The sequence below is a fragment of the Crotalus tigris genome, unplaced genomic scaffold (genome assembly GCF_016545835.1).
Source record: "Crotalus tigris isolate CLP2741 ecotype Arizona unplaced genomic scaffold, ASM1654583v1 scf7180000024384.25900115:4084858, whole genome shotgun sequence".
Lineage (NCBI taxonomy): Eukaryota > Metazoa > Chordata > Lepidosauria > Squamata > Viperidae > Crotalus > Crotalus tigris.
In genome coordinates this window covers 731,202-744,194 of record NW_024100554.1, presented here as the reverse complement: position 1 = coordinate 744,194, position 12,993 = coordinate 731,202, and the positions used below count along the sequence as shown (strand labels likewise).

The 12,993-nt window shown below is 40.6% G+C and overlaps 1 protein-coding gene across 1 annotated transcript in view; it reads right to left on the bottom strand.

The window, feature by feature from the left end:
* LAPTM4B (lysosomal protein transmembrane 4 beta) overlaps positions 1-12,983 on the bottom strand; it is a 40,583-nt gene extending 27,600 nt beyond the window's left edge. Inside the window, exon 1 of the mRNA XM_039328932.1 lies at positions 12,643-12,983. Within this exon, the coding sequence (XP_039184866.1) occupies positions 12,643-12,942 (300 nt within the window). The 5' untranslated portion in view covers positions 12,943-12,983. The remainder of the gene's footprint in view (positions 1-12,642) is intronic.
* Between the last annotated feature and the right edge of the window lie 10 nt (positions 12,984-12,993).

Here is a 12,993-nt window from a genome sequence, read left to right as displayed (position 1 = left end):
CTGAGTGGTGATAATTTTTCAGATTCTTTGAGGGGCTCACAACAGCTTCCCATCTGCTTATAATTGGTCAGATGAGAAAGAGGAGGCAGAACTAGGAAAGGCTTTGGACTAATTCAAAAGAGTACTTTGGTGTTTTACAATAATGTGGCCAGCTGTCCTTAGCTCACAACTAAAAGCCATGATTTTCTGCTTCATGTGTTGTGTAAGTCCAGGCAAAATATCACGATTTACCTGGGTCCTGGGAAATAGCTATAAATATACCCTTTAAAGATTCCAGAAACTGGAAACAGGTCAGAATAGAATAGGAAGAGGAGGGGAAAAGCAAAAGAAGTCCAGAGGCAAACAAGCATGCAGACAGTATTAGCGCATAAGGGATTAAAGGAGGGTGACTGAGCTACAGCATGCTGAGTAATCTGTTTGCCCACTGTGCAAAATGAAGTTCTGGTTATATAAAGGATAAAGCTTGGGCAAATCACTTAGCATGTAGCTCAGCAGTTCTATTCAGTTGATGCAAAATGCTTATGTTTGAAATCATCATTTCATAAGTCTCCCGAGCCATGAAAGATACAAAGAAATAAGGCATTTCAGAGAACACTGTCCCAGTTTACATACTGCACTTAAGCTAGTGTTTTAACATGGTCAGAAGAAGACACATTTAATTATATACAGTAGCTTGGCCTATCAGTGTTGGTGCAGATGTTTTTTCTGATTTTTTTGTGCCTCCAGAAAATCAAAGACTCTAGAGATAGCAACTTTCAGCTCCTGAGTTTCCTTTTATTGCCTCTGGAGATTTTGAAATGATTGCTTAAAACTAACAGCACAGTCTCCTGCCGTTCTTGGAAGGAGTTACCTTTAGGCCTTGGAAGATCTAAGTGAGATTTCTCATTCTGTTCCTCATTTCTTTCAATAAAGTCAGAGAAAGTTTCATGAGCCTAATACAGTGCTGGCGAACCTGTGGCATGTGTGCCAGAGGCAGCACGCGGAGCCCTCTCTGTGGGCATGCGCCATCATCCCAGCACAAGTGGTCTCTAAAATTTCACCATCACTGGCCTAAAGCCAGCCAGCCTGGAGCCATTGGGAAGTCCACCATCCCACCCGCCAGAGACCCCCTGGATCTTCCCCAACCCTGCCCTGCCCAGCTCCCACAGGTGTCCCTCCTCATAAGCAACATCGAGGTGGCCACGCCCCCCGGCCATGCCCACTCAGTCTGCCATGACTACTGCAGCCACACCCGCCAAGTGGGCCACACCCACCCAGCACCCGGCGATACATAAGTGGGTTTTGGGTTGCAGTTTGGGCACTCGGTCTCTAAAAGGTTCGCCATCACTGGCCTAATGCCTCACTTTTACAACAGACCATTACCTTGTCCTCATCTTAGAGGACGAAAGCAGGGTATGGCCAGAAATGGCTACTCCCCAACTAGGTATAACCTGTGTATCTATCGGAACTATGACAGGTAAACAGAAAAAGTGAGCCGTTGTTCCAGTGGTTAAAAAAAGTTATTCTAGGCAAGCTCAAAGGTCTTTCCCCCACTTATTCTTGGAGACAGGGAAGTCTTAACACTGAGTGATTTAATTCTAAAATGTGAAAGGAAAGTGAGCAACTCTTTATCTGCTATTTTGGCAGAGGAATTTCCAATTCATTAATCTGATCTTTGGTATGTGGTGGGCTGTTGATATTAGCTTTCCAAAGCTGCACAACAGGCCAGCATTTTCTAAGGTTACTGTGCCATCATGCATTATACTGCGAAGGGCACCTTACTTTTCCCAGAAATAAAAGTTACCAAATAAGTGCCTAAGTTTGGTTACTAGTGATATTTTATCATGAATAAGTTTTAAAATATTCAAGCTGAGCATAGGTGGAATAAGATTATGCATGCAGGGCAGTACAGTAGAAAATCCACTGCTCATCATCAAATCCTCAAAAAAGGATTTCTGTTCTCCTCAAGCCCATTGCCTCTGGTTCTCTGAGCAAAACATATCTTGCATATATTATCTTTAGCCTGAGGGGCAGGAGGAAAAAGGAAGAAGAAACCTTTATCAAAATAGTTCTCACTTCCAAATATTTTCTCCTCCCTATTTGTAATTTCCTTTCAAAAGATAAGCCTAGCAAATTTATCCCTAGTTTTTAAGTTTTGTAAATTATGTTTATTTAACTTGCCTTCCCCACCCTCACCTTTCCCCAATATCTCGTTCAAAACTCCTGCTTACTTAAATTCCAGGGCTTAAAATTTATATTTCTACTATTGCAAGTTTCTGTTATGGACTTGCAGATATTTTTTTAAGTTTTTCTGAGCTATTATGGCATGCCATAGAGTATTCTGAGCTATTCATTCGTCTCTCCAAGCTATCTCATTCAGTAGACAGTTTTATTTTTCTCTTTGCAATATATGAACACAGCCAAGTCATGAAAACACAAAGGCAGGTTTGGCTTTGATTTCTGGTTTGTTTTCCCATTATTTTGTGAAGGACTTTTGTGAAGCCTTATAGCCTACAGTATAATACTCAGCCATCCTTGTCTAATCTTAGAAGCTACTTGGCCCCAGGACTGTACTTGAATGGCAGGTTACCAGATATTCCACAAACATTGGCTGATTGGGAAGTTTAAAAAAACATGACAGAAGTCAGTGACAGCCCACTTCCATAACAAAATTAAGAAAATGGTTTAGGACCTAAACCATTGCTGGCTGTGGAATTCTGAGAGTTGAAGTCCACATGCCTTAAAATTGTCAAGGTTGAGAAACACTGGTTTAGGCTTTTACTATGCACTATATAGCCTGTTAGCTGTAGTGGGTAAAGCATCACATTAGAAACAGGGAGTCTGAGTTTGATTCCCACTTTAGGCAAAAAGCTAGGAGGATGACCTTAGGCCAGGGGTAAGGAACCTTGGCTCTTTTATGATTTGTGGATTTCAACTCCCAGAATTCCTGAGCCAGCCAGGCAATCTCTGAGAGTCAGGCATGACTGAAAAGGGGGAAAACACTTAGATTTGTCTGTACAAGCCAATATGGTAACAACTGAAGACCCTGTTCTCTTGAGGTCTACAGTGCTCAGAAAGGTAGACAGAAGGATATGAAGTGACCAGCAGCAAGGAAGATGAATCAATTATAACAGTAATAGATATAAAACTTGAAGGGACTGGTTTAGGGACAGATCATCCTGGATAAGGACTATCTATATAGTCTCTTGAGGTTGGAGAAGACTCCTCAGAATATTGTGGACAGCCAAGAAAACAAATAAATTGATCATTAAACAAAGCAACCCAGAATTCTCAATGGAGGCCCAAATGAGGTTCAAACTTCATATACATTACGTAAAGATCTAACTCTCTGCAGAAAGCTCTAGTGCTGGCAATGGTAGAAGGTAAGAGGATGAAAAATAGCAAAGTTTATGGATTCCTTGTTAGAGTATGAGCTCCTGAACACATGAAGTGTGCTGAAAGAATACAGAGAAACAAAATAGCAGCAGGATCCATTCTAAAGGAAAAATGTTCATAATATAGCTGCTTCAAATGCAAAGGGTTGATTTAGCCCAGTTATTAATGAATGCTAACAAGTTTTTGTGATGTAAATGGCAGCTTTATTAAAAAATACATAGGATAGGAAAGCTGACTTCTATTTAAATCACACGTTGGAGAGAAAGACAGGAGAGAGACAGGAAGTCCCCTTGTCCCTTAACTCAGCCACTCATTTTACTGACAATTGTTCAGATGAGGAACAAAACACATGGACAGACTTTTCCTCCTCTCTCCCCCTCAGATAGGGTCATTGGTGCAAAAAGACATTAAATCTTGTTGTGGTTGTCAGTCAGTAGAGAAAATTAAATATGTAGTTCGGCTCATAAGAGTATACTGTATTCTTTCAATCAGAGCTTTTCATTCAAACAATTTATAGTGGTATAATGATGATGATGATGTTGGAAGGGATCTTGGAGGTCATCTAGTCCAACCTCCTGCTCAGGCAGGAAACCCTATACCATTTCAGACAAATAGCTGTCCAGTCTCTTCTTAAAACTTCCAGTGTTGGAGCATTCATAGCTTCTGGAGGCAGGTTGTTCCACTGATTAATTGTTCTGTCAGGAAATTTCTCCTTAGTTCTAGGTTGCTTCTCTCTTTGGTTAGCTTCCATCCATTGCTTCTTGTCCTGCCTTCAGGCACTTTGGAGAATAGCTTGATGCTCTCTTCCTTGTGGCAGCACTTGAGATATTGGAACACTGCTATCATGTCCCCCCTCGTCCTTCTCTTCATTAAACTAGACATACCCAATTCCAGCAACCGTTCCTTATATGTTTTAGCTTCCAGTCCCCTGATCATCTTTGTTGCTCTTCTCTATACTCTTTCTAGAGTCTCAACATCTTTTTTAAATCGTGGTGACCAAAACTGGATACAGTATTCCAAGTGTGGCCTTACCAAGGCATTGTAAAGTGGTATTAACTACAAATGTTGAGAGGCAAATGAAATATAAGGAATAGGAAAGATATAGTTTGTAGTATTCATTAATAATGTATTTATAGTTTTAAAAATGCTTTCTCAAGCAAAGCTTGACTTCTAGCAACTACATGCACATGACCATGTTGTTTTGTCAAATGAGGTCAAGGTCAGTTGAGGCATAGATTTATCTGCAAGTAATAGTTGTTTTCACATATAAGACACTTCTTTTCTAGGGCGGTTTCCATGCATTGATGTAATAGATTGTGAGCCATAAAAATCTTACAATTAATTGTTGCATTTACCACAAAAGACTGTTATCAAAATGCAGACTGGAAGCAGATTATAATTTCCCATCTGATAAAAACAACCTCTTTGCCTTCTTCAAATCATCTGTTATGATCCAGAACAGGCATGTAGTAACCTCATTAGTTCAGTAATCATTACATTGATTGCTCCATACAGGGGATGATCAATTGGTGGGAAGACTGTGATATATATGCGGGCTCAGCTAACCCTTGGGCTTTAGAGGGTCCTATAACAATACTGCTGTGCTTTGGAGACTTTAGAATCTCAATTATCTCTTTCTTCCCTCTGGATTGTTCTCTTTAATTTTAGCTGGCAGGTTTACTACCAAATGGAAAACATCTATTGCATAAAAAAATTGAATGTTTATAGGTATTTACAACTTTGGTGTTTAAGTGGGAGAAGTTAGAGCTATTGCCGAAAATTGCACACATAGAAAGGAGAGATGTGTAAACATGGCTGCCAAGAGTAAGTCTTTTAAATAGCCAGTAGGCTAGTTGCAGTGCAGCTAGATACAAGTCAAATTGAAATATGCAAAAGTTATGACATTAGCATACTTTAATATGTTATCAACATCAATACTGGATGGAAAATATATGAAACACCTATCTGAAGACTATGTATGTGGGGTGGGCCTTATTGAATCCACAACCCATTTTCTTTTACACAATCATTAATTACATTTTTAAACTATAAATTTAAACTTTAAGAATTGTTTTAATTATACTTTTTCAGGATACTTAGACTTGTTCTATCTCCTGCACCTATTGTCAGATCAGAATGTCTCTAAATGTGTCTAAATTCTGCCACATTGCCAGCAGAATTGTACTCATTGTACAAAGACCACGCAGATTAGAATGGATTGTTTTTTTCAGCTTTTTCAGAAATGATCTGAATGGTTTGTGAGGTGGCTTTGTTAAGTTTGTTGAACCAACTCATTTGAACTGAGTATGTCTAATGGTATGCAAAAAAAACAACTCCTGAATATGAGACATTTCAATTTTGAAACATCTATTTTGAGATTGAAACAGATGTTCTGACCTTCCTGAAAGTGTTTTGATGCAGTTTCAATTGTTCCAGAAATATTCTGAGCCTAAAACTGACATGCTATACTCAGAATACCCCTGGAATGTCCAGGACAGATTCTGAGCAATTTTATAAGGTCAACATAACCTGTGTTGAGCTTGAAAAGTTTTATCCATCTCTAATTAATACACAGAGAAACAGCTTCAAAAAAAATCTCTGCAAAAGGACACTGAATTGGCAACTGTAAGTCGAAGTGAATAAATGTAAAGCAACAAGCTGGGGTCAAAAAGCCCTAAATTTATATATTCATTAGTTCCAATCTGTGGAATGAAAATATTGATCCAGTCAGTAGTGCTGTAAATAAGTAGTGCCATAAATAAGTGGGAAATGTTTTGTTGGAAATTGTTCAGAAAGGAAACAAAAGTAAAATTGCTTTTACAGAAATGGATGGTATGACCATATGTTCAGGCACTTCAAGAAAAATATTGCAGAGATGGAAGAGTCTCCAACATAAAGCAAATTCTTCTGCAGAGCCAACCTTTCAAAATATTTTGACACAACATTCACCCGTTTTGAAAATACTGAAGCCTATTTCTAGCTTTTGTCTTCAAAAGGGGGCTTGAATTGTGACAGTGAAGAAACTATTTTTAAAATTAATGACAAATTAATTTGTGGCAATTGTCTGCACACCAAGGAAGTGGCCTGCAGGATTGTAAGCAGTTTTGTTTAGTGTTTGCCTCACTTAATGACCAAGTTGCCGGTCCCAATTGTGGTTGCTGAATGAGGATTACCTAAATATGGTAGCAAATCAATGAAGCCATTTCAAAAGATGTACTGCCCCCTGTCCCACCCTGTCCCCTGCCCCGTCCACCCGCAGGGCCACCCACCACCTCCACAGCCTACCGCAGATCGCCCAGGTGGCCTTGCAATGCCATGTTGGCCACGCCCTCCACCCACGCCCCAATGCATCATCTGCACGCGACGGGGCATGAGGGTGGAGTCTTGTCCCTGCTACCCAGCTGCCATGTGCTTGGCTGCACTGCTCTGCGCGGGCTGCGCCCAGGGGCAACTCTCCTCTGGGGGGACTGCTGGTGAAGAGGCAGGCGATGGCATGCGTGCCCACAGAGAGGGCTCTGAGTGCCACCTCTGACACGCGTGCCATAGGTTCGCCACCACTGGATAGAAGAATTCTCTTTTGGGCAAGAGATAAAGTTTCCATCCATTCTTGGTTTTTGTAATGGCCAGGTTTTTACTTTTGATGACCAAGAACTGACTTTCACAATATCCAAGAACAAGGATAAAGCTATCTGATTTCTCTGAGAAAAGAGATAGTGTTTGTTGCTGGTTAACACAAAACTACAAACAACAGATAGTATTACCAGCCAGGCTGCATTAGTAGATTAATACTTTTAGGTGGAGAACTGCAGGATTATTTTGGATTACATGACTGGATTGGGGAGAAGAACATGTTGCCAGATATGGGTTAAATGCTGTGTAGTCCTCATGGAGATACTGGGCTTTGGTTGTTTAAATAAAAAAAGTGTTTGTAGGGGGCAGCAAAAAAAAAAAACACGCTTATCAAGACATCATCGTGCAAACTATGTCAGATGTCATTATGATACATATATCCTCATTTTGATGTCATTGTGACTTATTACAGACACTTCTATTAACGAAGTCTCTCCCTGATCAGTTTTAGATAGATACATACTTGCGAATCCAGAGCATGTTACTTTATTTTTACAGAAGAAAGAAAAAAAGAGTTGAGATACAATAAATATAGGATTTAAAGAACCTTTTAGAGGACTGTGAGTTATCCTGTTTGGTACCTAAATGGACTCCAGAAGATAGTAGAGGACAGGAAGGCCTGGAGGAACGTTGTCCATGGGGTCGCGATGGGTCGGACACAACTTCGCAACTAACAACAACAATTAAACTTAGTACTAAAGATGAACTAATTCCAGCTTTCTCCGGTCTATTACAGGTTGTCCTCATCTTATGTCCACAGTTGAGCCCCAAATTACTGTTGCTAAGTGAGATAGTTCTTAAATGGGTAAAAATTGCCCTATTTTACATCCTTTCTTGCACAGTTGTTAAGTGAATTGACTTTGCTTGTCAGAAGGCCGGAAAAGGTGATCCTATGACCCTGGGACACTGCAACCGTCATAAATATGAGTCAGTTGTCAACGGTCACTAAAAGAATGGTTGTTAGACTATCTGTGCCATCTCTGAATGTGCTAGAATTATGATTCTTAGAAATCTTAGCCAGGCTGGCTGGGACCTCTTGAGACTCAAAGTCCCAACACACTTGGTAACAACAACTAACTGGTGGAGCATTCCTACTCAAGCCATTCTAAGCTGTTCCAGCCCCTCTCTCTGATTTTGGGTGTCTCTTGAACATCCTTCATTAATTGTTATTTTGAACACTATAATAAATCCTTAGAGAACTGAGGTCAAAGGAAAGTCATTTATTCAATAGTAGGCAGCCTAATTATCTCAGGAGATTAGGTTAAATCAATTTACTACTCAGCATTTTTATAGATTCTTTTCATTTACCATCTCTCTTCCTATTGACAGTACAGTCTTTTGGAGAAGTGGCTGTATAAAATGATAAGCAAACAAATAATTTAAGGCAAGCTATTTTGAGATACCGCTGCCAATTTTCCAAGTATTACTATTGTCAATATATTACACTATAATAGCTTTGAAAATTTTCCATAACTGTTTCTTATCCCTATAGTGTATTAACAGATGTATCCTTTTTAGCTTTTTAGAATGGCTAAGGTCAATCCAAATGTTTACCTATTGTTCACTTTACTGTGCCCTTTTTTATTTTTGTAAGCTACTCATAATCATGTTGTTTGAGTTGGGCAGCTATATAAATGCAGTACATAAATAAATCCTACCATTTGGCTACAAGCTTACAAATAAGTCACTTGAATTCAGAAAATAAATAATGCATTTTAATATAGTGATTGTGGAAAAAATAAAATTTCCTGGCAGAGTGTCAGGTTTAATCCGTTGCATTCCGCTTGTTTTCTTTTCTTTCTAATAAGATGAGGCAGCAAGTAAAAAGCATTTTCTTATCCTTTTTAAATAAGTGCATCTATAAGTTGAATTAACATCAACTTATATTGCATTTCAGAATGGCTCACATCCATTTCCTATCCTGAATAAATATTCACAGGAGATGATGTCCAGACGGAAAGTATTCTTAATAGCACTCATAATATCAGAATAGCCATCATCTAGCCATTTCATATCTGAACAGCTCATTCATAAACATTTGTAAAAGCTTTTTTTAAAGATAGGTCTGGAGACCAATTATTCTTAGGCCAGAGATTTGATCCGACTGCCAAGTTATAATACATGCAATTCTAGAAAAAGCTTCCGGAAATTTACAGGAGAAAATTAAGGTTTTACTACAAGATCAGATATCTACTGAAGGTGAAACAGGATGTGGAAGGGAATTTTATTCTAGCCTTCTGAATATTCCAAATCTGACTGCACACGCCTTTAATAATTTTAATGTAGCTCTAGTAAGCCAATTAACTTTCAGAAAAAAATAAATCAGTTTCTTGCTTATTCTATGGTACAGAGCCTGGTGTAATAGCTATGTAATGGTTCTACAAGATTCCTAAAATATATGCAGGTCTGTATATTTAACCAAAATTTTGTACTGAAACCTATCCAATTTTAACCTCTTCAGACGTGTTGTAATTCAACGAATTATTAGAAGACTCTGATTAGGGAAGGTTGCAGTATAGCCAAAATTTGCCTTTTAAACTCCCCCCTCAAATGTCAATAAATATATCAAGCATTAACCCATGATACATCATTCCTGGCTTGAAAATGATTTGATCTACACAAAGTGAAAAACAAAATTGTTGGCTCTCAAATAAATCTTAGAAAAATGTCATAGCTGATTAATTCTTTTCCTCTAAATATATGCAAGATGCTAACAAGATGTGATCTCACATGGACTGACTTTTAATCTGTTGGACTTCCAGTTTATATAGATCCCTGAAGAAAGCAGGATGTAATGACTTTGGCTGTTAAAAAGAAGAACCAGAGTCCTTCAGGATATAAGGACAGGTTGTGACATCAAAAGAAGCTCTAGAAGAAGGCACTGACAGACTATTTCTATGCTATTGTTCAGAGACATGGAGATGGACAACATGTCTACAGTATTGGAATTCCTCATTCATCTCCACCTTTTATTCTAATAAAAATATATATTTCTTATATACACTAGCTCCACAGATACCAAAGATAAGACAGTTACAAAAAGACCAAACATTGCTGCATTAAAATTTACATGCAACCCAACCTTATACACTGAGAGTGAGATGCCCTATAGTGCATATAGAAAATTAAACTTCATCTATTGAGATCCATATTCAAATGCTGACTTAGCTGGGTACTCGTTGGATGATCATGGGCCACATGATTCTTGTAACAAGAAGGGATAATAGCAATAAATGTTTAACAGATAATACAGATGGAACAGCCTAATTAATTGAATGAACTCAGTCTCAGAAAAAGAGGGCAGGGAACAGCTGCTCTAAGGATGTACCTTCTTAAGTCTCCTACTGGGGAGCCCTGGAACCTGGAAGGAGCTGCTTTTGATTGGATCATGTGTACCATGAGGATAAGTAAATCCACAATTACATTGCCATGACCTTCTGCTGCAAGGCATAGAGCCTCCTCCATCCACCTGCAACCAAGGGTCTTCTAAAAAGTGGCACTTAAATTTTGATAGGTTGGTTTTCCAGAGGATCATCATCTCTGCTGTTCTTTAAATGAATATCAGATATGTGGCTCTTTCCAGGGGTTTGAAGCTCAGATCTGGATCATTTTTGTGACCTTTTCAACATCTGCTGCTAATTTTATACACACCTGCTTTGGAAGGTGGGGATAATAGTTTTAGCATGATTTACAATTAATTATTGATTGATTTATTGGTTTTATTTCCTGCCTTTCACCCAGAATAGCTATTACATTTAACACACGCATATATATTAGCAATACACTTATTCAGAACTTATTCATTGGGGGGGCGGGAAACCCAACCTTATTCACTGCTTTCAAATCATTACTTGCTAAGTCAGGTAACTTATGGATTTTATTCGGCCTATTTTTCTGACATGCTCCCTAAATGCCTCACCTAGAATATTTTATGGCCTTCCTATAAAGAGAGGAAGGAAACTGCTTGTGGGGTTAGCAGCAGGAAGGGCATTACTGTATCTCAAAAAGAATTATGTTGCTAATGACTCTTTAGAGGGCTAAGCTCTCCAGAAATAACTCCTCTTTTGAAAAGCAGCCTTAGCCGCTGAAGTCAGCATCCCACAGAAGTCTTGCTGAAAAGATGCAAGTGTCTGCTAGAAAGGGCAAGGTGCCAATTTGCAAGGCAAGGAGCCAAGATATCAGAAACCAGCAGGAGTAGACAGGGAGAAGACGGACAGTAATAAAGGAAGGATGGAATCTGCCAAGCATCCTGGAGAAAGATGGAAGGATGGGGAAACCTGCATCAAAGTAAAAGCTGCTAAGTAAAAGCTTAAAATTTACTTATGCATGAGTGAGGCTTGCCAAATGGAAGTAGGCTGTTTGGCCATCTTTTTCCCACTCTGCTTTATTTGAGGTCTTCTGGCTGCACCATAGATTTGTTTGAATAAACACAGCAAGATATTTAAATAGAGTGGATTCATTTCTTCAGATCCCTCAGGAAGAATCAGAATCCCTTTTCCAAAGCAAAAACAGGACAAACAGGCATACTCACTACCTGGCTTTCTCTGTGCTCTGCTTCTAATGAACTGGGGTCAGATGTGCAGACTGAGACCTCCCCCCCCCCCTATAGTTAATTGAACCAGGCATAATTCAGTGTAGCACACTGAATAAAAGGAGGCTATACTTTAACAAAGACAAAGGCATTACTCAGCTCACAACAAACTGAATACATTAGTCTAAAATGCTTGGCTAGCTTGGGGCTGATTATCCTGGAATTTCATCCCTGAGCTTGTGTATTTGTAGGTTAGGCACAGGGCTAACAGATCTGGGATGCACAAAGAGCTTTTGGCTACCAATGAAGGGTGGTCCTGATATTTATAGTCCAAAGTAGCAGCAGCTTTTTCCGAGATGGGAGGGAAGTCTTTTTTTCTTGGGCAGCGCATCAAAGAGGATCAGGTGCAAGAAAAAAAAAAAAAGAGTCCAAGAGAAAAGAGATGGGATTCAACAGAAGATGAGGTAGGATTCACTGGGTCCAATTCACAACTGTCCTGCTGCCCAGAGGAAGAGCAGAGGCAGCTGGTGAGGGTGTCCATTTGTGGGCAACACAACAGAGGCTCGGGTTCAATGATGGGTGATGGTAGAAGTGGTGTCCCGGCCTCTGGTTTCCTCAGGATGGGACCAGTTTAACCCAGTTCACCAGAAGAAGAGCAGAGAGGAAGGCAGAGAGAAGGAACCCCCATGCACTCCGCTTTGCAAAAGTCGGATTCTGAGAAGAGGAATCCAATCATCCCGAACATCTCACTGTATTCAATCAAATCTACAGCGCAGCCTCAGAACTACAGAGCAATTCGTCTCTTCCCCCCTCTCCGGGCTTCATCAAGGGACAGCGACTTAGAGGCTGCGGCCATGCCCGTCGTTTGTCCTTCCTCCTTTGTCACCAGTCCCCAACCTCGGGAGAACGAGACCGCTTGCGTTGCGCCACTTCTCTGGTTTGGGGAGACCGGCGAAATGGGAGGGGAACCGCAAGGGGAAGGGGGCACCCGAGGGCCTGCGCTTCGGTGTCTCCCCCCCCTCCGCCCAAGAAAAGAAGCGAGAACCAGCTCTGCAATTCGCCTCCTTCGCCACCGCCACTCTCTTCTAGCCCCCGCCGGCCCTTACCAAATACCAGATTCCCAGGATGATGGTCCCAGTGCGGACATGGCAGCACAAACAGCAGCTGTTGGAGTAGAACCGAGTCCAAGGCGAGCCCAGCATCTTCATCGCGTCCTGCCGAGCTGCCTCCCGGGCCCTTTCACAGCGACTCCCAAGCGGCAGGTTCCTTCCTAAGGACGCCGGAGAAAGAAGAGCCGCTGGGGGTCCCTGCCGGGATTCAGGAGCAGAGGAAGAGGCGAGGATGCAGCGAGCAGCGCCTTCTATCAGCTGGAGAGGCGGGTGGAGGTGAGGAACCCTCTGCTCCATTACGTCATCGGGCTTCCAGCCTGCCAAAGATGAGGGGCGGAGTCTTGAAAC